The following is a 24,786-nucleotide window of genomic DNA, read 5'->3' as shown; positions in this document are numbered from 1 at the left end:
GATGGAAATGATAGAGTAGAAGCTCATTGGCTGGAGAATTTTGAAAGCTGGTAGCTGAAGAAAGAATCTAGTGTGTTGATATGCCAGGTCTCTGTTTAATTAGCTAGCTGAATAAATTTTGCCAAGTGGTTTTTGTTTTAATGAACTACATGTCTAATGAGTGATTTCCTTCCTCTCCCCCCCCCTACAATTTAATAGAAACTGTGAAAAGATTGTATAAGACTCTTTTAAGTATTTATATTCTTGTTCTTCTACTCCATTTTTGGGAATCTCTTATCAGAACACATTTTACTTCATAACATATATAGATTCAGTGGAGGGGAGTGCATAACCCAAGGAGGGGAGGGGATTTGCTGCATTCATTCTGAATGAAAAGTAGGGAAATAAAACAGAGAGTGCCTGTTTCTGTACGGTGAACACTGACATCTTAAATACAGAAAGAACTGGCAAGGATTTGCACTTTCCAAAAGTCCCTTAATTTTTTTTATTTGAGTCCAGATCTATTTAAGTTCACTCTTTATCTCCAGTTTTAACTGGTCATGTAAACTTAAAATTCATTTTAAGGGTGAGTTTTTTGCTTTTTCACATTTACTGTAATCATTTTCAGAATTCCCTTTGGGCTTATAAGTAAAAAGCCCTCTTATGACTCCCCATCACCCTCCCCCCCCAAAAAAAACCAGCACTGAAATAATTTCTTCATGGGTTCCCTTTGGGTACTCAATTTGTGGAATTGTGCTAGGCTGGCTTTCCTCTAGCCATCAGTGTGGAAACTAGGATAAAGTATTCAAAGACAGTAGAGCTATTTTTTCCTAATGTGTTCTTTGGAAGATTTTATCACTGTGTACTCTTTAAAAAACTCCACCCTATGGGTTTTTTTTTTCCTTGAGTTGTGATTAATTTCTGGTGATAAGTAGACTTCTTCACACTGAGTGGTGGTGGTGGTGGTTCACATTTCAGTCATGTTAAATGCTTCATGACCCCATTTGGAGTTTCTTGGCAAAGATAGTGGAGTAGTCTGCCATTTCCTTCTCCAACTCATTTTACAGGTGAGGAAACTGAGACAAACAAAGCTAAGTGAAATGCGGATAAGTGTCTGAGACCAGATTTGGGCTCAGGAAGATGAGGCTTTCTGACTTCAGGCCTCTGGCACTCTGTCCCCTGCACCACCTTGAGTTTGTCGACCTTAACTGGTGTGCTGTTGGAATTGTGCTTTTAGAAATCCCCATGAATGAAATTGGTGGTGTAGAGACTGGTGATGAAAGTGACAAAACAGATAGCTCAAAGAACACAATATGCTTTTCCATGCTAACCTTTTAAAGAGGTGATTTCATTTCAAGAATCTTTTAGAAAGCCCCCTCTTATTTTATCATGACATTAAATTGGCCTTGGCTTCTTGAAGGCCGTGCTGGGAAAATGTTGTGAGATCCTGTTTAACAAATGGAATCTGTTTTCCATTGACCAGTTTAGCTCATCCCAGAGAAGGCATATTGCCAGGAGGCTGACCACCTCCTGGGGATGAATCCATGGTCATTGGCAACCTATGAAACAAGAATTTAAAATTCTCTTTCCTCCTGGCTGAGCTCTTTTTTTATTTCTGCAGTGGGTGGGTGGGGGGGAACAGAGTTAAAAAGAGACAAAGCATACCTGGTCATGGAATCTTTAATTCAACTATTGATACTCTAAATGTAAGCTCCACAGCCACTTAACCTATAAAGTGGACCTCATGAGAGAAACTGAATCAATTCAAGTTATTAGATTTCCACTGTATGTCCAGATACTGTGCTGGAAACCTGTAGATTTTAACTTAAATGAAACTAGAAGAAAGGAGTTTGAACTGAATAATAAAAGGATAGCTAGACTCTCCTTGAATTAATTTGAAACTTTTTGTTTGTTTCAAGAGCAAGAAGCAACTTTAAAGATTTTATTTATTTTGAGTTTTACAATTTTTCCCCTAATCTTACTTCCCTCCCCCACCCCCCACAGAAGGCAGTTGGCCAGTCCTTTACATTGTTTCCATGGTATGCATTGATCCAAATTGAGTGTGATAAGAGAGAAATCTTATCCTTAAGGAAGAAACAAGGTTTAAGAGATAACAAGATCAGACAAAAAGAATCAGGTTTTTTCCTAAATTAAAGTTAATAGTCCTTGGTCTTTGTTCCAACTCCACAGTTCTTCTGGATACAGATGGTATTCTCCATCACAGATAGTCCAAAATTGACCCTGATTGTTGCACTGATGGAATGAGCAAGTCCATCAAGGTTGAACACATTGATCTAAGTGGAATGTCATGAAAGAGAAATCATATCCTTAAGGAAGAAACAAAGTATAAGAGATAGCAAAATTATATAAGATAACTTTTTAAATTAAAGGTAATAGTCTTTGGTCTTCGTTCAAACTCCACAATTCTTTCTCTGGATACAGATGGTATTCTCCATCACAGACAGTCCAAAATTGACCCTGATTGTTGCACTGATGGAATGAGCAAGTCCATCAAGGTTGAACATCACCCCCATGTTGCTGTTTAGGGTGTGCAGTGTTTTTCTGGTTCTGCTCTTCTCACTCAGCATCCGTTCATGCAAATCCCTCCAGGCTTCCCTGAATTCCCGTTCCTCCTGGTTTCTAATAGAACAATAGTGTTCCATGACATATATATACCACAGTTTGCTAAGCCATTCCCCAATTGAAGGACATTTACTTGATTTCCAATTCCTTGCCACCACAAACAGGGCTTCTATGAATATTTTTGTTGCCCTTTGGGCATAGTTCCAAATTTCCAGAGAGGTTGGGTGAGTTCACAGCTCCACCAACAATGTAATAGTGTCCCAGATTTCCCACAACCCTTCCAACAATGATCATTATCCTTTCTGGTCATATTGGCCAGTCTGAGAGGTGTGAGGTGTGTACCAATACTGTTGCAAAGAATGAAGAGGTAGAGAAATGCATGAAAAAGCAGGGATAAGGATAACAAGTAATGTATGGAAATTATGGATCTGAGAATATTGAGTGAGAGACCCAAGATTGGCAGACTGCACAGAAACCTCTTGCTAATAAGATTATGAGCACTGTCTATGAAAATGGGATTACTTGATACTGGATACAGGAAGCACTGACAATCTATCAACATTTGTAATCCCCTTTACTTCTCTCTCCCATTTGAATGATTACCTTCTAAGAGAAAATAGCTTGTTATTGATGTGGGAGTCATTCATAATCCAATGTATTTGTATGACTCCTGTTGTGTTTGAGCACAAATCATAAATAGTACAAAGCAAGAATGAAAATTGGAGAAACACACACACACACACACACACACACATACACACACACAGTAATTTAATCCTGGCCTTCTTAATAATTTATAGATGTTGAAAATAAGGGGAAAATTGAATTATTTATATATAATATCTGCAATAACAGTTCCAAAAATTCTGTCACCTGAGCTTGTAAATAAATACTTGATTGATTTGCCACATGGGGGGATATGTTATCCAAGGATAGCACCAGTTTATAATATATAATTATAAAATCTTTTGTAGATGATGACAAAGTGGATAGAGCCCTGACTCTGGAGTCAAGAGGACCAGAATTTAAGTTGGGCCTCAGATATTTGATGCTTACTAATTGTTGTGACCCTGAGGAAGTCACTTGACCCTGAATTCCTTATGTCTGGTATCCCCTGGCCCCCCAAAAAAATCTTATGCAGAAAAATGGTGCATGATTATGAGCACCATTGCCCCATAAAACAGATTTTTTAAAGAAAACTTAATGAGATCTGGTCAAAAAGTGATCTTAAGATGAAAATTAAAGTTGGCTTACAAAACAGAAGAATGGAAAAGATCTGCAAAGATTTCTATATTGGAATTTTTAACTTTCTAAATTCTCAGTGTTTGATATGCTTGTAGAGGAGATAGAAATGGTATTCAAGAGATCAAAGATATGAAAGGCAGATGTATCAGTATGAGCACACGTGGAAAACATTTGTGTAAAAGGAAAGCCAATTTTTGAGAACTGACCTTGAATTTGCTGAATTTTCCATCTAAAAATTGCCATGAAAACCATGAACACATTATAGGCATTAACCATTAACACATTATAGCACTTCAGAACAGAAGGGCTTTTTGGATGTAATAACAGTAAATTATATATCCTCACACATAAAGGTGATGGGAAGAATAGAGAAAATACAAAATCCTACTGTTTATTACTTGCTGGTTATTAAAAAAAGAACATTTGCTTTGTTAAAACAAGATGCTACTAAAGTTCCAATAAGGTATCTCCCATCTATGCTTCAAAATTATTTGAGATTTTGAAAGATATAGTAATAACATATCAGATAAGACATGAAATGGGTTTTCACCACCATATGATGGAATCAAATTCATGCAGAGTCCAAAGATTCTCAGTTGGATTGTGAGGATCCTCCAGAAGCTTTTGTTTGTGAAAGATTGACTAGTTGCTTCAAGCCCTGGAATATTGCAGATCCTTCAGGAAAAGATTTAGAAACTATAGGAAAAGTCAAATGGGTGATAAATGTCTATTCAGATTATGACAGACATAAATAGATGGAGAACAAATTCGACCCTTGGTTAGGAGAAGAGTGGACTGAATTGTCTTCTGTAAATATAAAACTTTGTGATTTTAATGCCAAAATTATCCAACTATTACATAGTTGTGAGCCATAGAAGACTCAGACTTCAAAAAAAGTTAAAAATGCTAATACAAAGGAAGGACAGGTGGGAGCAGGTTCCAACTTATGAAAAATAAGGAAACTACAAAGCAAGTAGGCTGTTAGATTGCAAGTGGGGAAATATAACTGGTGGATAGCCCTGTGTTCACAGCCATCTTTGGAGTGTCAGAAGTGCCTGTCTCTCCCTCGCCTCCTGTGAGGAGACTTGGCCAAGAATTAGAGTGACCAGCATGAATGGGTTAATATCTATATTCTTGAAGGCAACATCCTACTACATGTAGATTTCACAGTTGTATTTGAGTATTTTTTGGTATATTCCATCATCTTTATTCTTTTACTATATTTCATTTTGGGAGTGTGGCTTGTATTTGGGGAAGCCAGGTGATTTATGTTTCACTTGAAAACTTCATGGTGTAGTGGGATGAATTAAAAATCTAGATTTTTTTTGATCTTTAACTTTATCTCTGTTTGACCTTGGACACGTTTAACTTTTCAGTCTCTTCCTTTTCTGTAAAATGGACTGTTTAGATTATGCAATAATTTAGTTCTCTCCACTTATACTAGTGTCCTGGTCCACTAAAGATATGATTTTTTTAATAGTCAGTACTCTTCTGAAATTTAAAATATTACTCTTTGATGTTGATAATATTTAATCATTCCACCATGAAATTACACTATTTTCTGATATTTGTATAATGTCCACTAGGGGGTGATGTGAAATTACAAAAATGAAAAAGTAAATTCACTAAAGTGAAAAATTAAACTCCTTAGATTTACAATTACAAAGCCTTGTTTAAATTCTGAATTGTGCTTTCTAAAATTTGTTTTAAATTAGGCTTCTTAAGTTAACTTTCTCTAATGGAATTTTTATGACTTTTGTAGAGTTACTGATGTGTTTTGTATCTGTGTAAGGATTTAATCATAGTGCCAGGTGGTTATAATCCCAGTCACTCATTTCTTTTCCCCAGACAGTTCATAAAGTTCTTTTCCCTTACAATTCAGCATTTTCAAGCTCATCATTTTGCCCAGTGCTGACAGAAGAATAGGCCTGAAAAGTTATATTGGGTCCATTTAAGTCTCAATATTGGAGTACAGTGCTTCTGAAAGGTAGCTGTTTTCATAGGATATTATCTCTCTCTCTCTCTCTCTCTCTTTCTTTTAGGTTTTTGCCAGGTAAATGGGGTTAAGTGGCTTGCCCAAGGCCACACAGCTAGGTAATTATTAAGTGTGAGACCACATTTGAACCCAGGTACTCCTGACTCCAGGGCTGGTGCTTTGGTGCTTTATCCACTGTGCCACCTAACCGCCCCGGATATTATCTCTTGAGGCTCTTCTCTCAACTTGAGATTCCTTCTTCTCTTCTGCTATTTCCACCCTTCTGTTCGTCCCTGTCCTTGTCTCTAGATGCTCAGGATCATCAGACAAGAACTGTATTATATTACCCTTTGGTATTTCATAGAGGCAGTGGAAAATGAATTGTTTTTGGACCCTAAGGTGATTTCATGGTTAAATCAAAATCTGAAAAACAAGTTTAGTTAGTGACTTCCACAGGTATGATGGATGATACCTTTCTTATTTATAAAGCATAGGCTCTGTATCTGAAACACAGATTCTAAAGAGCTAATTTAAAATTTTAGCCTCTTTTAATGGGAAAGTTCCTGAATTGCTATGTCTTTTACAGCCTTTTAAAATAGAATATTTGCTAAATATGATTTGGTCTTTTCTTGGCAACAGAGTCCTTATGAACAAATCAAGGGGGGGACCTCACTAATGCCATCTTTGGGGCCACAATCAAGTTATTTATGGTGTAATCATTTCTTCTTCTGTAAAAAGGGGATGATAGCTCCTTCTCCATTTTCTTAACACTCAACAAGCCGTACTGTAAAAATGATCGAGTATAAAGGACTTAGCTATTCTGATCAAGACAATGACCCAAGACTGTTCCAAAGTACTCATGATAAAAGATGTTATATATCTCCTGAGAGAAAACTAATGAACTGAGAGCAGATTGAAGCAGACTTTTTTTTAACTCTGTATTTTTATTATTATATTCTGTTTGTGCAAGGGAGAGAAAAGAATAAATAATAAGTAGATGCCTAAATGGTATATGCAGAGTAGATGGAAAGTAATCTGAGAACAGAAGGGTGGGGGTGTGGCATTGTTGTTTCCAACCCTCTGTGACCCCATTTGTGATTTTCATGGCAAAGGTGGTGGAGTGGTTTACTATTTTCTTCAGCTCATTTTACAAATGAGGAAACTGAGGCAACAAGGTTAAATGACTTGCCCTAGTAAATGTCTGACAAGATTTGAACTTAGGAAGATGAATCTTTCTGAGTTCAGGGCTGGCATTTCTATCCATTGGTTCACCTAGTGGCCTTGCTCCAGTTTTAATAACTTATATTGTGCCAGAATTAATTATTCTTTGAAAGTTTGAGAGAGCTCACCTGGGGAATTTTATGCATTTTTCCTAGTCTGGTTATTTAAATTCTCCATTTCTTGTCCAGTTAAGGTATATATTTGTATTCATCTAGTCCAATTTTTTAAATTGAATCAATTAAGAAATGTTCACTGTACCAGTTATCATTGAATGTTTTAACCAAAATAGACTTTTTAAATACGATATTAGCAACAAGCTACTTTTGAGATAGCTATTTTCTGCTGTTTTTAAGATAGCTTAATTTCTAAGAATTTCCTTTGTTGTGAATCCTATATTTTAAACTTACTTAGTTTTCCTTTTTCTTAATAAGAAGCTTTATTATTAGCTTCCCCCCCAAAAAAAAACCACCTCCCAGTTTTGTTTCATTTCAGTGGGAGAATTTTGCATTCAGTTTTATTAATCCCTCTAATTTCCATTTCTGTTTTTAGTTGGATTTTTAGTTAGTTGCTATTCTCGTTTTAGTTACATATCTAGTTAATTGATCTTTTCCTTCTTTTTTGTTGATGAAGGCAGTTAGAAATACATTTTTCTCCTAAGGGCTATTTTGGTTGCATCCCAAAAAGCTTTGGTATTTTTTAAATGTTATTTTCTTTGAAATTTTATTGTTTTTTGACTTTGATATACTTTATATTCTTTGATATACTCATTCTTTTGAGATTAAATTATTTAGTCTCCAGTTTAGCTTTAATTTTGAATTGTGGTCAGTAAAAAGTATACTTAGGGCAACTAGGTGGCGCAGTAGATAGAGCTGGAGTCAGGAGGACCTGGGTTCAAATCCGCCCTCAGACACTTAATAATTACCTAGCTGTGTGGCCTTGGGCAAGCCACTTAACCCCATTGCCTTGCAAAAAACAAACAAAAAAGTGTGTTTACTATTTTCCCCTTTTGTGTATCTTGTTAATGGTTATATTTTAACCCATAGTCACTGTAGGGCTGCCATGTATATTTGAAAATTCCTTTATTTCCCCTCCAGTAATTACCAGAGATTCATCATATTAAGCATTGTTAGGCAATGAAAGAATATGATGAATTGAAAGTGTACTGTGGTTTCCCCCTTATTTACCTTTTCAAATTTTGTTTTCACTTTTGCCTTTTCTGAGATCATGGTGTTACCGCTATGTTTTTGAGTCTTCAAGCGTGATAGACATTGCCAGAATACCTTATTTTATTTATTTTAGATTGTTTTTTTTTTTTTTTGCAAGGCAAATGGGGTTTAGTGGCTTGCCCAAGGCCACACAGCTAGGTCATTATTAAGTGTCTGAGGCTGGATTTGAACTCAGGTACTCCTGACTCCAGGGCCGGTGCTCTATCCACTGCGCCACCTAGCTGCCCCAGAATTCCTTATTTTAACTCGTGAATCTTATTGAACAACATTGTTTTATTTCCTGTTCTTCATGTTCTTGATTAGGTTTTATCAGCTGATTCATCTCTCCTGGCAGTCTTCCTCAGTCCATGTCTTCTGTTTTTAGCTGTCTTTCTTCTGTGCCTGGGGAAGAGTAGAATGTTTTCACCAGAAGACTTGGGAGTGTTTTTGGTCTCTCTAGCCCCAAAGTTTCCCATGTAGTCAGATGACTTGCCCTCTAGCCTCCCTTTGCACTGCTTCTATCCCATGTCACTAGTAAAAATGGGGGGGATGGGGCGGCTAGGTGGCGCAGTGGATAGAGAGCACCGGCCCTGGAGTCAGGAGTACCTGGCTTCAAATACGGCCTCAGACACTTAATAATTACCTAGCTGTGTGGCCTTAACCCCATTTGCCTTGCAAAAAAAAAACAAAACCTAAAAAAAGTGGGGAGCTGTTACTTGTTACTTATGCCCATACCCCATTTTTTTAGTTTTTCACTTTTGTTTTTTCCTTTTTTAATCCATACTTTACAGTTGAGATTTGTTTGGCATCTGCCTTCTCCCTTTTAAACTCCTTTTTTTGTCCCTGCCAGTTTTCCCTAAGGGGTTGAACCTATTTCTTCACCAAATCACTCAGTAATGATTTAAGTTCCTTCTGTGTCCTTTGTGCTGTATGAAGTGCTGGAGATACAAGCACAGTGGATGTAATCAATGATCCCAGCTCCAGATGGGCAACGGTTTTCAACTCTTCTTTGTCTCATTCAGATAATTAGCCTTCCCTTCCATGTTTGTGTTTTCAGAATCTAACTGTGAGAAAAATAGTAAGTTCTTGTGTTGCCCTTCACCTTCCTTCCCTCTCTTTCCTTCCTTATATGCCATCAAGATAGACTGGGTTCAAGTCAGCATCCTTTGCTTTTAATTCCTTCTGTGACTCTTTAAGATATTAACGCTGTGCACAAAGATTCGTTTTTCCCCACCCAAGCTTATTTGGTTCTAGTTCTCTGCAGCAATTCACTTCATGTTATTGGTGTGTGTGTGTAGCTTGCAAAGATAACAAATGTTATTGGTGAATATTGAGATGGATGTGACTAGACTTTGTGACCTATTGTTAGCCAATATCCTTCCCTTTTTTTTTTTGTTGCTTCATGACAGTAGTCTGAGTGTTTTCCAAGTTAAGTGATTCTTGATCCCAAATGACGAAGCTTCACATTTAACCTTATCTGAATGATGACTGAAAGAAAAATAAATTTGTCCACTTGATACTCTTTTTCTTCACTTGTTCCTTTACTGGTTGATAAAAGAGTGCCCTGGAGTATGGAAGACGATTCTTCCCCAGTTCCAATATGAACCCCCCCCCCCCCCCCCCACACACACACACACACTTGCTAGCTGTATAACCATGTGCAATCACTTAACCCTGTTTGGCTCAGTTTCCTCAGCTGTCAGATAAGCTTGAGAAAGAAATGTTAAACTACTGCAGAGAAAACTTTTCCCAAATGGGGCCATGAAGATTTGGACAAGAGTGAAAATCAGATGAACAACAGTGACAAGAACCTAGTTCCCCTATTCACTTTTCTTTTTGGTGGGTTTCTTCTGGGAAGTAGTGGCAGTAAATATTTACCTAGTATCTGCATTATGATGTTTGGATGCTAAATTATGTCAGCAGTTTCTAAACTGAACAATAACTAAAATAGTTCATTCCAAAATGACAAAATCCTTGTGTAGTGACAGTTTCCAGTTATTGACCCAGGTGGTGCTTGCACTTAGTTAACAAACATTTAAAAGCATTATGTGAATGAAAAAAGCATTTATTAGACATTTACTATGGACCAAATACTACATTGTCTTCAACACTTGGGGGAGAAAATGATAAAAATGAGATTCTTTGCCAACTCTCTGCCAGACCCATCTGGTTGGCAGTATGAGACCTATACAGGATGAGGACAGGGTAAGATAAATGGCATTGTTGTAGAGTGCACGGGGTGGGGGTGGGGGGTTGACTTGTAGTAGAGGAGCACAGAGCTACGAATATATGGTCTTGTTTTCATTGAGCAAGTGTGAGCTTAGAACACTTAAAAAGAGTTAGAACCCTAATTCAGTAGGAAATAACTGGAGTTTTGAACAGAAGTAAAAGGAACTGATCTTTGCATAAAAAAAATTTGGTTACTTTGAAAAAGGATGGATTGGAATATAGTGAAGGACTTCTGAAATAAGAGCTCAAGACATTCCTAATTGACTTGAGTCATGCCAAATCGCTTCTCTTGAGTGTTATTTTCTGATCTGTACAGTGAGGAAATTGCCATTCTTTTAGGGAATTGGAAAACTAATCATAAAATAGGAATGTGATGGGTTATTATTTTACTTTGAAAATGACAAACATGATGAATTATGAAAAATGAGTGGATGGGAAAACTTGGATGAGCTGATGAACTCATAACAATAAAATCTTAAGTCTCAGTGAGCAGATAATGGATATATTTTCGACGTAGACAGGTGAGCAACCACAGGTATAGAATGTGACATTTACCATGCCTCGCTGTGTACACAGTCAGGGTTTTATTTTATTATGCAAGGGAACTCTTTGCAAATTTTTTGTGTTCCAGATTCTTTCCTTCCTTCCAGTCCCTACTCCACCTACTGAGAAGGCAAGCATTTGGATACCTATTATATATGTGAAATCAAGCAGAACATTTCCATATTAGTGATGTTGTAGAAGAGAAAAGAAAAAGTGATATTCTATTTAAGTTTGTATTCAAAGTTGATCAGTTCACTCTCTAGATGTAGATGGCGTTATCCACCCTGCATTCTTTGGAATTGTCCTCTCCAGCTTCTGCTCATTTCACTTTGCTTCTGTTTATGTCATACCAGGTCTTTCTGAGGTCACCCCCCACCCCCAATCCAATAATATAATCCGGTAATATTCTATCACAATCATAAACTACAGCTTGTTCAGCCATTCTCCAGTTGATGGACATCCCCTCAGTTTCTAGTTCTTTGCCATCACCTTGAAAAGGTGCCCTGAACATTTTTGTACATTTAGATCCTTTTCACTTTAATTTCTTCAGCACCTAACAATGGATTGCTGGGTCAAGGGGTATGCCAGTTTTTAATAGCCTTTTGGACATAGTTCCAAATTACTCTCAGAGTATGAGGTATGCTATCTTGTATTGTTTAATGATTTAAAGGATTATTTTATATGACTGAAGATCTTTGATTTCTTATTTAAATAGCTTTGTGTTTAAGGGAAGTTTTGAACTGCTTTTTAAAAACAAATTACTCGCTCTGATATTTCAATATATTGATTTTAATATAGCCAAACCCCTTTATTCCTTGTTCCTTTGGACATTCAGCAAGCATTCCTATAGGATGACCTTTGTGATTTAGTTTTCCTCTTGATTACAAGCTATTTGTAATTGGCTGTGTTAATTTTACATATATATATGCATTAAGTTTAGCTGAGAATTTTTTTCAAACAAGTAAGATTGTGGTCTCATCCAGAGGCTCTTAAACTATAGCTGGTTAATTGTGTTTCTTGTTTAATGAATACAACTTGTGAGCATTATATTTTGTACCTAGCACTTCTAAATTGCCTTCATATGATATTCTGTAGGAAAGTATTTGATTATTTTTGTACCTAATGAAATGACATTTACACATTTTGTTTTGTTTTGTTTTTTTCTTTCTTAGGAAACCCAGCGTTTGCTGGCAGAACCAGTTCCTGGGATAAAAGCAGAACCAGATGAAAGCAACGCCCGTTATTTTCATGTGGTCATTGCAGGCCCACAGGATTCCCCCTTTGAGGGAGGGACTTTTAAACTTGAACTATTTCTTCCAGAAGAATATCCAATGGCAGCTCCTAAAGTACGTTTCATGACCAAAATTTATCACCCTAATGTAGACAAGTTGGGAAGAATATGTTTAGATATTTTGAAAGGTAAGTGGCATCCTTACCCCAGTATTGACATTCTTCCTTTTTCCTTAAGTGTGGCATATTTAAACTCCTCTAACAATCTTAACTTGATTTGGCTTACGTCTAGATCTTTGGGAGGAAAGGACATGAACACTTTGGGTAGATGGCTCTTATGTTTTTATAATAGTCTGAACTGCTGTCTCCTTAGATAAATGGTCTCCAGCATTGCAGATCCGCACAGTGCTGCTCTCAATCCAAGCTTTGTTAAGTGCTCCCAATCCAGACGATCCATTAGCAAATGATGTAGCCGAGCAGTGGAAGTCCAATGAAGCCCAAGCCATAGAAACAGGTAAAGGCTGTGGGATGTTGTATTTGGGGCAGATGGTCTGGCCTGACCCTGAGTATGGATCAGATCTTATCACAGAAAAACACATCCAGCAATCTCCTCACCAGATTGGCCAGTCCACTTCTTTCACACAGTTGATGCAACAATAGTCTAATACAACTAAATAATTTACTTAGAGCTCATTTTTAAATGCATTTGGCCTCTAAATTCAGTCCCCAAGTATTGACCATTTATGAAGTGTGGTAATTGGAATGAAGTTTAGCCCTTTTTATCCTTTGTAAGATTGTAGAATTCTATTGAATAAGTTCAAAGTTTTTGTTCTAAAGTTATTAACTTAAGTAATCTATGATTGCATATTTGTTTTATCTTTACAGCCAGAGCATGGACTAGGCTATATGCCATGAATAATATTTAAATTCAATCTCAACATCAAGTGTGCATCACTTCTCCTGTTCTGCGAAGACCTCTTCCTTTTTTGTTTGCATTTAATGGACACAGTCTTAGAAACATTACAGAATAAAAACCCAGACCATCTTCAGTCCTTTGGTGATTAAATGCACATTAGCAAATCTCTGTCTTGTCCTGATTCACTGTTGTAACGCATGAGCAGAGGCTAGAAGTATCATCTGGATTGTTGTGAAATTGTTTAAAAGCAGTGGCCCAGCTCTGCTTTTATTCATTTCTCCCATCATGGTTTAAGTATCAGCACTGTGAATGAAAGTAGTTGTCGGTTAGCTGCTGGGGTGTGTCTTTTTTTTTCCTTCCAGTTTTGTGGGCTCCTTTTCCCTTTTTATGGTGATGCTAATTGCATTGGTTAAAGCAGCTAACCAGTTGTACTTAGAATATGCCCTCTAGCCAAGTCTAACTCTTTAGACGCTGTAGATGGACAAGCTTGGTCTTTTGAACAAAAAATGGGAACATTAAACATCACAGCCCTCACTAATATCGTGATTCTGCTGTCAAAGTGTAGAAACCTCCCTTCAAGAAAAGCTTGTGACCATTTTGTATGGCTTGTCTGGAAACTTCTGTAAATCTTCTGTTTTAGTAAAATATTTTTTGTTATTCTACTTTGCCTTTGTACAGTTTATTTTGCTGTGTTTATTTCGTTTCCCTAATGTGACAATCGTATTTGAAGATTAAAACTAGTCTAGAACATTTTATGTTTTGGGTCTTCGCCATCCAACATTAAATAGTAAGATATGGACTTTGCCAATTTCTTTTCATTGATGCAGATAACGTGATAAAATGCTGCTAAGTGAATACTCATAAATTGACCCCAAGAGTACAGAAGTCTCTAAAGTGACAAAAGTGTACAAAATCATCATATCTAGACCTAGAATGTTAGAAAATTACTGTCCAGGGAAAAGACAGCAAGCATCAGTTGTGATCGGCAAAAGTATCTTTTCTTTTGTGCCACATCATGTCTGGCATTGATATGGACATTATAATTTTGGTTCTTCCCAGTTTGTCTGAATTTATTAATACATGACTTTTTGTATTTTATAGGACAACGATGATAGATTTGCTAATTATTCAATATTTGCTAAGCCATTTATTACAATCTTATCTATAAACCAGATGAACAAAATGTTAACCAGTTAAATTGAATTAGAAAGTCCCCAATTTTAATATAAGTTCCTGCATAATCATTTTCTGGTGACTCTCCCCACCCCTCCTCCTTTAATTTGATTTCCCATATTTTTCAGTTGTCCTTTTTTTCCTCTGTACTTTTCTCATTCTGCATATTTGATTTCTTATTTTTAAGCCAATCATATGGCCAGTCAGTCTGAGTTATATGTTCATGTTAATTTGCAGGTGGAACCTTTGTCTCTTGCAGTTCAAGGTGATGGTTATGTAGCCCATCTGAATTTTCCCCACTCTTATCTCGTATCATCTGGAGTTTCTTCAGAATGTGGTGTATTTTATTGTGCTCCTATGTAAGATGAAGAATTATCTATTAAAATTACATTTTCAACATACAAATGCTTTTGATGACTGGTAACTGGTATACCTCAAAAATGCCTTGCATGCTAACAGATGTTAGGACTTAATCCGTGATTCGTTTCTGTAACCCTACAATAAACTATTGGATAGTCTACCTAGGAAAATCTATGCATCCAAGAGAACTGATAATTATCAGGAGAAACAGGTATGTACCACAGGCATGACACATGGACATATGATTGTATTTTGGATCGGTGGTTTTTAATATAGCCAGGTAACTACAGAAGAAGTCTCTCAAGGAGGTGTCACCTTTACAGTGTCAGAAGTGATCACATAAATAAAATCATAACCCAGCAAACTCAGTGAGGCATCAATTTTTCCATTGTTATTAGAATAGCATTTTCTGCAACTGGGAATGAAACAGCAGGAAGCAGTTTGTCCTTGGATACTGTATGGAAAATGAAGGATTGTTAGTTGGACTAGCTCTGGAAGAGACTGATAGGTAAACCTCAAGTTTAGAATAAAGGGAAAGTGGAGTTTTCCCCCTGAGAAGCTTATAGTCTTTAACAAAGATGTGGCATTTTAAACTGCTGCTTGCAAATTCTCAGGCAGGTCATCCCAGCTGTCCTCCGAGCTCATTCCAAGGTTTGATTTGGCTAGAAAATTTAATTCAGAATTTCACAATAAATTGCAGATTAGGGGCAGCTAAAGGATGCAGCAGATAAGAACACCAGCCCTGGAATCAGGTGGACCAGAGTTCAAATCCAGCCTCTGATACTTATAGCTATATGACCTTCAGCAAGTCACAACCCCATTGCTTTGCAAAAACCAAAAAGTTGTCTAAGGCAACACTTGTGAAGGATAAGAAAATGTGCTGCTTTGGGTTGTTTGGAAATCTATTTATTTGCTTCATTTTGAAAATACTCTCCATGAATTGAGCTATAGGTTTGGACTGTCCTCACCATGTAGGTTTTCCCTTTTTAGTTTCTGCTTCCCTAAAGCTTAATGTGTCTGTATTATAGGTCTACCACCTTTGTGAAGGACTGTCACCTTATGAAGTGGTAGCTGAGTGGATTTTACTTTCACATCAGATTCATCTGGTCCAAGTCCAGTTCTTCCATTGAGCTTATTTCACAACTTAACTGCTAGAGGAGGGATCATGTTGTCATATGATAGGTTGGCGGAGTGGTATAAGTGGAAGTGGGGCTGTGGGAGTGAATACAGCATATTTGGGGGACTTGGAGGAAAAGTCTTGTTATCTGTAAAGGAGAATGTATGACTTGTGGGGAATTGTGTCCTCTTAGTCCTTCAGGCCACTCTGGCTATTAACTCCAGAAGCCAGTCTACAGAAGGGCAAAGAGGGGGCCCATCAAAAAATTGTAGATTGGGGGCAGCTAGGTGGTGTAGTGGATAAAGAAAGCACCAGCCTTGGAGTCAGGAGTACCTGGGTTCAAATCCGGTCTCAGACATTTAATAATTACCTAGCTGTGTGGCCTTGGGCAAGCCACTTAACTCCATTTGCCTTGCAGAAAAAAAAATTGTAGATTGGTAAATTGTTTCATGGGTGTGTGTTTGTGTGTGTGTGTGTGTGTGTATAAGTGTAAGTAAAGCACCTTACAAACCTTAGAGCCCTCTTACCAGTACCATCGTTAGGAACCAGTCAGGAATTACCTTACAAGTGAGAAGTTGAGATTTTGCTTTTGTAAATTTGAGAGAGACTCAATCTGAATTTTTTTTCTTTCTCTGGGAACAGGTTGTATGGAAAAGTTGGTCACAAAAAAACCCCTAAAACTTTTGCCAATTTCATCTTAATGGAATGATCTTATTTGCACTAAAATGGTGGCATTTCAGTTTGCCAAGCAACCTAGCCAGTCATTTCTTGGTTCCCACAAAAGTCTTAGCAGCCGCTTGAGAAAATTTTGCCTGCTTAAGCTTTTTGGGTTTTGGAAAAAAACTGGTTTTCAGCTAACCATCCCATGGGCTTAATTATAAGGACACTTCCTTCCCAATTGATTGATTGTACCTTGACACTGGTATCTTGACCTGGTTTTAAAATATGCCAGGTCAGCAGTCCAAACTTGCTCAATAGAATCACAGCAATTTAGAAAGTGTTTTTTTCTTACTTAAGAGCTTTCAAAAATCATCCTGCTGTCAGCAACATACACGTACCCACTTACAAATGACTTGGGTCACATGCTGAATGATTTTCATTTTCCCACTTTTTGAAATTAATGACTTGTCTTCTAGACAAGAACAGGGTTAGAGGGGGTGTCGTGATTGAGGTGGTGGTGGGCAAGACAGACATTTGCAATATGCCGGATTCCTCAGGGACGAATGAATGGCTTTTGTTAGACTGGCTGGGATTTTATGGGAGGTTTGAGTTGCCTGTGTGAGACTGTCATGCACAGGAGAAGTGAAATGAGTAAACAGGGAATGCTCCTCGGGGAGTGTGCAGGAAGCTTCAGGGTAACGTCTTCTCTGGCCCCACCCCCAGTTACATTAGAGGAAAAGCCATTCAAGGCCAGAAGAGAAACTTGCCCATGTTTGTGTGTGCATGTGCGTGTGCGCACACGCAACGAGTTATGGCCAAGTCATATTGAGTGGTCTGTGTACTTTTATCTTTTAAGTGTTACCTCAGTTCTTAGAGAAACCGTCAGCTTGTTTGCGAGGACCCCTACTGTTAGAGGTGGACTTGTGTGGACATTCCTTTTGCACATGCCGAGAAAGTTCAGATAGAGAATTTCACTTAACGATGGGGACAATGTGACAAGGCAGGAAGCCCAAGCCCTAGAGAGCTTCTTTACTGGGGGTAAAGAACTCTAGTTAACAACTCTGGTTCTTTTTTTTTTTTTTTGGATAGGGTCACAATCCACATTTGAACTCGGGACCTCACTGTTTTCCTTTGTAGTTTGTCTTGACAAAACATGACTTGCTAGGTGGTGCAGTTGGACCCAAGTTTCAAAACTGGTCAAAGAGAGGTGTCTGTGGGTTTCACTAGAGTGGCAGGAGACACAGCCTGTCCTAAAAAACTACCTGGTAACTTCTGTTAGCATCAGTGATTGCAGTATGTACTCTGTCCCCCAAGAGATTGCAGCACCCTCCAAGTCCTATTCACCCTGACAGTCCTGAATGGTGGTGGGGCAGGGTGCAGCTTCTTGGTGTTCTTTGGTTGCTATTATCCATCCATCCCATAGCATTCTAGCTTTCACATTTCTTGGGGCACATCATTATTGATAAGCTACAGGCTCCTTTAAGTTATCATCCCTTTTGGTTTTTCTAAGATCATGGTGAGATCATTTGTGATCTTTGAAAGCCACATTGCTCTTCCTATTCAGTTCCTATTCTGTGGTCCAAGGAAATCTATACTTATGGGTCAGCTCACCAAATTGCAAATAGTAATCCAAGAAATATGCATTTTTCAATCACTTTTACCATTGTTCAGTCATTGATGCCAGATCTCACTAACGTTCTGGAATTGGATGAAATTAGTACATAGTCATTTGCATTGAGAATTAAATCATTAAATCATTGAGTACCAGTGTGTTGGATGAATATGCAGAAAAATTCTTTTCCTCAAGGAGTTTGCATGCTGTGGAGATGCAGACAAAATGGTAAATAACTGAGGAAAAGTACCCTGAAAGCTCTGAAGAGACACCCTCAAGAGGTGCTAGAGACACTTGAAAGAAGGTGTATAGGAATTCTAAGTCAAGACAGGAAATGGAGGCCAGTTTGGTAGATTTGGATGGATAAGGGAGATAATAAGCATTGAGAGTATCGAGTGTTTTCTATCTTGCTTGACATTGTATTAGCATTTAACGTGTTCTTTTGTCATTACTGCCAGCCAACCTGGGTTCTGTCATTTTTCCTCCAACTCATCTCTGTGCCTTATAATAATGGCCCCCCGTTTGGAACGCCCTCCCTCATCCACCTCTAAGCCTTCCTTCTTGAGTGCCACCTCACTTCTTGAAACCTTTTCTAATTCTTCCCAGCTCTTGTAACACTTAAACAATTTACCAGTGTTGATGCACCACATTCTTTCAGACTACTTTGGGAGACCTTGAAAACTGACCTCCAAATCTAAAACTGCTCCCAGCATGTTTTTTTCCCCTGCACATGGAGAAGTCATTACTTCATCTTAGTGGTTTTTACCACTTCCTCCTTGCGATCCTGAAGAAAGTATTGATGCTAGAATCATCATTTTAGGTCCAGAAGGAATCATTAATCCAACCTCTTCATTTCATTGATAAGGAAATGGGTAAAAACCTATCATCATAAGGAAACATGAATGAAATAATGAAATGGGAATCCCTGGAATTGTTCTGCTTGTATCATTCAAAATTTTCCATCATTGCGATGTTAATATTTTATGAACTGTCACTTCGCTTTACAATCAGTTTGGATAGGGTTCTCCAAAACTGGTCTTTTCATCATTTCTTATGGCACAATTTTTAGTTTGTTCAGTAATTCTCCAGTGGATGAATTTGTTTACAATTCTTTCATAGATCAAAGACAATTATAATGAATATTTTCTTCTTTGGTCTTTGGGGGGAAAATTCTTGAGTAATATGCACAAAAACCTTGTGAGGTAAGTACTACAGGTATTATCTAAGATTTAGTGATGCTAAAGGATTTATTCATGATCACAGTAGTCACTATGAGATAATGTAGGTTTGAATCCATGTCTCTAACTCTTCCTTAGGTTTTTCCCATGACTTCATAATACTGCTTCTGCATTTAACCAGCGTTGGCCTTGGGGTCAGCTTAGCCTCCTTTGTAGAACTGTTTTTATTTTGGTTTCTATAGGAAACATGCAAATTGTAGATTAAGCATGTGTCAGTCCTTGTGAGCTCTGGAGAACAAAGGGAAGGAGGGGACAGTTACTGGATCAGGGAGTGAAAGTGGTTAAGGTGTGAGAAGACAGGATGTGAAGGGAGGTGACAGGGAGCCACTAGAGCAGGGATGCCAAGCCATACTAGTCCTGGGTAGGAGAGAAGGGTCTATTTGGAATGTAGTAGATATGGGGGAGAAGGGTTAGTGATAAAAGCTTGGGGGTCTGGGAGGGTCAGAATATCAGCCAAGCGTTGAGATAGATAATTTGGGAGAACATAAAGCCACGGGACTGATGAGATCAGGAACCAAAGTATTAGAGCAGCAGAGCCCAGCTTGGAGCCTGCTGGTTAGTGGGCATGACTTAAGCCTGTGCTGTGTTTTTATAGCTGTTTCTAACATCTTCCTGTTGAGGTCATACATTTTAATCATTGCCTTTGGCTCTGAATCATGGAATTCTTATTGATAGGCCTGAAGATTCCAGGGACACTCCCAAGTCTTGGACTAGATCCTGTTTTCCATTTGCCATCCTCACCTGAAGTTACCAAGCTTCTTTTAAATCTGACATCAACTGTGAAAAATTAGTTATTTTGCTTCCCATTGTTGGCCCTATTGTTCTTAAGAGTGGGTAGAGCCTGCTCCATCCTTAGTCTACCAGAATTCTGAGTTCTCAGTCTTTCAAAGTGAGTAATCTTTTCCAGGATATTTGTCTTATTTTGATCTAATTGTCCAGAGCTAGGGTTTGAATCCAGGCTTCCATCCCTATGATACATCATCTTCACCAAAAACAGTGACTGTCTCTTAGCCTCAGTTGGAGGACAGAGGGAGCTGTCCCCATTCATCCTCCACATCAAAATCAGTGAGAACTGTCCTCAAATTTTTCTTGAGAATTTTGAGGTCTCCTCAATGTATCACATTCTGGCCAAACAACTGGTCAAATCAAGGTGAATGAACCTATTTAGGCAGGTCCTCAGCAGTCTTGTTGCTGCAACCTTTCTCAAACATTTGAAAATAAAAGACATCAAAGGGAATTAGCACAACTTGCAGGTAAGTTTACTGGCCAGCTATTTATTGATCAAACCCTCAGCCCCCTGATAGCCATTGTAGTCACTTTGGGAATTCACTTTGTGGAATAAAGGGTGTCAACAGACTGAAAAAGTTGGGATTCCTTGTGGGCCACTTGGGCAGATGGGTTGTCAATCTTTCAGTTGGGCCATGTGTCTGTGAGGGCCAAGACCTTTCAGGAGATCCAAAGGGCTGAAAGGGTGAATCCCTGGTTGTACCCATTTGAGCACTAGCTATTGCATCACTTTCCTTGGATGACATACCGCTAGTGGAGCTGAATCACACAATAGTGCGATTTCTTGTGCATCCCCATGCCTCACGAAGACCCTGTTATATCTAATTTGTTATCTGCTGCTCAGTTTTCGTACTGAATGTTTTCAATTTTAACATTAGGGTTTTGTCCAAGAGGAAATAGTAAATTTTTAATGAAGATGCTATTTTGTTTTAAATTTTATTCCCCACCACCCTCTTCTAAGTGAATGTTAAGACGACGGAATATAAAAAATCAATAAAGACGATTGAAATGTGTCAGGATTGTTTGTTTTGGACCATTTTGTAATTAATGGAACATCTACGTTAAATCCTTTGCTATTACTTAGTGGCAATGAATTGTTGAGTATACAATTCTGATAAATATGCCATAGTATGATTGAGAGTATAAAGTGGTTTCTCAAAAGAAACTCTGTAAATTCATCTTTGGAATAGTTTATGTTAAATACAAATTCCATTCATTTGGAAGCTCTCCTCAGCTGGAATGACATTAGCCCCTTTCATGGTATTCCAATTGCTTAAGTTATTGTAAATTAACATCTTCCTCTGTGCAAAATGTAAAAACAAATAAACTTTGGCATTGAAGTATTAAATTTCTCCATACTTTGTCATTTTGGATAAAAAAAAATACTTGAGATTTTCCACAGATTTTTGTCAAGTATTTCATCCTGTATTTGTATTTTTGAGGAACTATTCCTAAATGAGAAATGGCCACTATGTGAGATGACTTCAACAGAATTGCAAAGGACCAATATAAGTGAGATGAGCATGGCCAATGGGCCTGGCTGCACAGCTTAGAATTTCCTTTCTCTGTAGTCAGTTCAGTTGGGTTGAGGAGGAGGGACAGAGAGGATGTTAGTCTGGGGCCAGAATGGGAGAACTTAGTCCTAAGAACTATTCTCTGATCAGTTTAAGTTACATCTTTTTACTACTTTTCTCCAAAGGCCTTGAAGCTGAGGACCAAGCTGAACACTAGCTTACCTCCAACAAATTACAAAATAACCAAAAAGGAAATAAGCTCCCAAATCAACCAAAATACTCAAAGGAGCCTCATATGGGCCTAGCTTAAGGGCTTGCCTGACAAGAGATAGTGAATCCAGGATCTCTCCCACATAGAGCATTTAGAATAACAAAAAACTGGAAACCAACCATGTGCCCATAGATTAGGGAATGAAAGGCCCCCTCTGAGGAATATGAATCAGAGAATATACACAATTATACTCCACACACCCCCAACTTGAAATTAAGAGGGTGTTATCCAGCCAAAGTCAATAATCAAGCAAAACAAGTGGGGATAGGAATTATTGGTCAGTCATGCCATTGGTAAATGGGAAATTCTGACAACTGTGAAAAATCAAGTGAAAAACGTGGAACCAAAAGAATATACACAACTACAAAGGTAAGAAAAATTACTTAAAAGTATGCTGAATTAATTTGCCACGAATGATGCTGGTTCCAGCTTGACATCCCAAAAAATGGAGAACTATGCCATATGCAGATCAGAAAAGGTTTTGGTATTGCTGGACTTTGGGAAAGAAGAGCAATATATATTCAGGTTTGTTTGCCAAGACAGTGACATATAAAATGTCACATTTCAAACAAAAGTGGAGAAGCAAAGAAATCATCTTTCAGACTGATGGGAAAGAGTTCATGACCAAAAAGCTAGAAAGGATCACAGGAAACTCCCCTTTCTCTGCTCACACTGCCATCCCCACAAGAATCCTTCCATACCTGCTGGTTGGTGTCCCTGGCTCAACTCTCCCACTCCAGTTCATTCACCACTCAGCTGGCCAACTCTTCCTAAAGTCCAGGACTGGCCATATTACCTCCTTACTCAATACAAATTTACACAATTTAAAAGGTTTCTGCATAAACTAAGCTGGGGCAAGGGGAGATTCTTGGCAAGTTTCTTTGGTAACCCATCTCATTTCCAAAATAAAAAGAATGGGATTCATATTTAGAAAAAGTTATTCCCCAACTCCCAATAGCCAGATGAAAAAATTGTTCAAAATCACTTTCCCCCTCAATCAAAAACATTAATAATCATATGGGGGCAGCTAGGTGCTGCAGTATATAGAGCACCAGCCCTGGAGTCAGGAGGACTGGAGCTCAAATCTGATCTCAGACATTTAATAACTGTGTGACCTTGGGAAAGTCATTTAATTCCTTTGCCTTACAAAAACAAAAAAAAAAATAATCATTGAGGGTTACAGATTTAGAGCTATAAAGGTCTAGGTAAGATTAATAAGTATTTATTAATAAGCATTCACAATGTGCCAGACACTAAGGATACAAAGACAAAAAATAAATCACTAACAAAAATGACAAGTATCAGAGAAGCTGTGAATACAAGCACATTAATTCACACTTTACTAGAAGAGCTATGAATTAGTCAATGTGGACTATGCTTATTGGCATATATCCTTTGATCTGGTCTACAAACACTGCAGGACAAATACCAAGCAGGGACAGGCCCTACACATGCTCTTTGTAGTCGAAAAGAATAGGACACTAAAGGAGTGAGTATTCATCAGTTGGAATATATCTCAACAAAAATATGAAAGGAATGTCACTGTGCCACAACAGATAGTTTCAGAGAAACCCAAGTAAAGTGAAGAAGTCTTGTCAAATCAATTCAATGCCCACTGCCATGCCAGGGCTACACCATTCTGCCCACCCCGTCAGAGACATAATAGACAAGATACAGAATAAGACAGACTGGGGATTCATTTTATTTGGCTACGTGTTATGGGTTTTGTCCTTTTTTCCCCCAGCTTGGGAAGAGATTTTCCTCTTTTTAAATTTTAGTTTAATTTAATATAAAAGTAAAAACTTTTGAAAAAGAGTGCCAGGTTAGAATATGTGTCAAATTTTATCAATCAAAACTGAGGGCATGGAACATTATGAGCTCTAAAATCAGTTTAGTGATCCTGTTTACTGTGATTTTCTTCAAACCTCTACAAACAAACCTTTGTTCTATGCCTGCTATATACCAAGCCCAAGGTTCTTACGACACTATCCCAAGGAAGAAATACCTTTAGGATATAATAATTTTTTAAAAAGGCACAGGATATGTTTCCAGGCTATTGTAAACAGTAACACTTTTAGTAAAGGATTGACCAACCATGCAATGTGGTACTGATACTGTTTGGCTCAGTATCCTTGAAAGGAAAAACATACTAATTATAAGGCTCACTACTGCCAGATTTTTTATGCAGATGATAGCCAATATTCAGACCAATATAGTAAATTGTGAAGAACAGAGAACTAATGTCATATGCACTGATGGTATATTTCACTAATTAACAATGAGCAGAACTTGCCCAAGGTAATACTATCTAATCAGTCAATACTGACATTAGCTTGTATTTTTTTTAGTAACCATGCTGTTCCTGAAGGATATCCAGATGCTTTCTCCTGGTCTACTTTCCAATTATCCACAATTTATAGGAAATTAACTCAAAGCCAAAAAAAGTCAAACATTTCTTCTCTGATAATGATAGGTGAAATCAAAATGGAAACCTTTGCTACCGGTGTCCTAGGGTTGTTCCGAAATGCTCAGTTTTCTTATTATTTAGAAACAAATTTACTCACATTAGTTCATCTTGCTCACTTTGTGGATAAAGAACTGACTAGTCTCTCTCCATCCATTACTGGAAGAGCTAGCCTGTCAATGCTTTTCTATCTTGCCTTTTTACTCTTCTGCAGTGTGATTCAATCATTTCATTCCAAGAACACCAAGTGTCTCCTTCCCTTCACAAAGGAGGCTTGAGGTAGTTAAAAAGGCTACTACTCCAAAAATACAAGAATATCTTTGTTAGTCTAATTTTATTTCCAACTGTAAAAGTACACTGTTTTTACTTACTCCCCCCCTCATCTTTTGTCTAGTCTTAAAATGTTAGGATTAGAGATTTAGAGGTATAAAGGTTTAGGCAAGATTATAAGTAATCTAGATTTAA

The 24,786-nt window shown here is 37.8% G+C and overlaps 1 protein-coding gene across 1 annotated transcript in view; it reads left to right on the top strand.

Annotated features, from left to right (window-relative positions):
• Nucleotides 1-13,290, top strand: part of UBE2N (ubiquitin conjugating enzyme E2 N) — a 36,983-nt gene extending 23,693 nt beyond the window's left edge. The window contains exons 2-4 of the mRNA XM_074226585.1: nt 12,153-12,399; nt 12,584-12,724; nt 13,096-13,290. Of these exons, the coding sequence (XP_074082686.1) occupies nt 12,153-12,399; nt 12,584-12,724; nt 13,096-13,136 (429 nt within the window). The 3' untranslated portion in view covers nt 13,137-13,290. The remainder of the gene's footprint in view (nt 1-12,152; nt 12,400-12,583; nt 12,725-13,095) is intronic.
• Nucleotides 13,291-24,786: the final 11,496 nt, after the last annotated feature.

The sequence above is a fragment of the Macrotis lagotis genome, chromosome 2 (assembly GCF_037893015.1).
Source record: "Macrotis lagotis isolate mMagLag1 chromosome 2, bilby.v1.9.chrom.fasta, whole genome shotgun sequence".
Lineage (NCBI taxonomy): Eukaryota > Metazoa > Chordata > Mammalia > Peramelemorphia > Peramelidae > Macrotis > Macrotis lagotis.
Note: the sequence above shows the minus strand (reverse complement) of the source record. Positions and strands in the feature narration are given on the sequence as shown.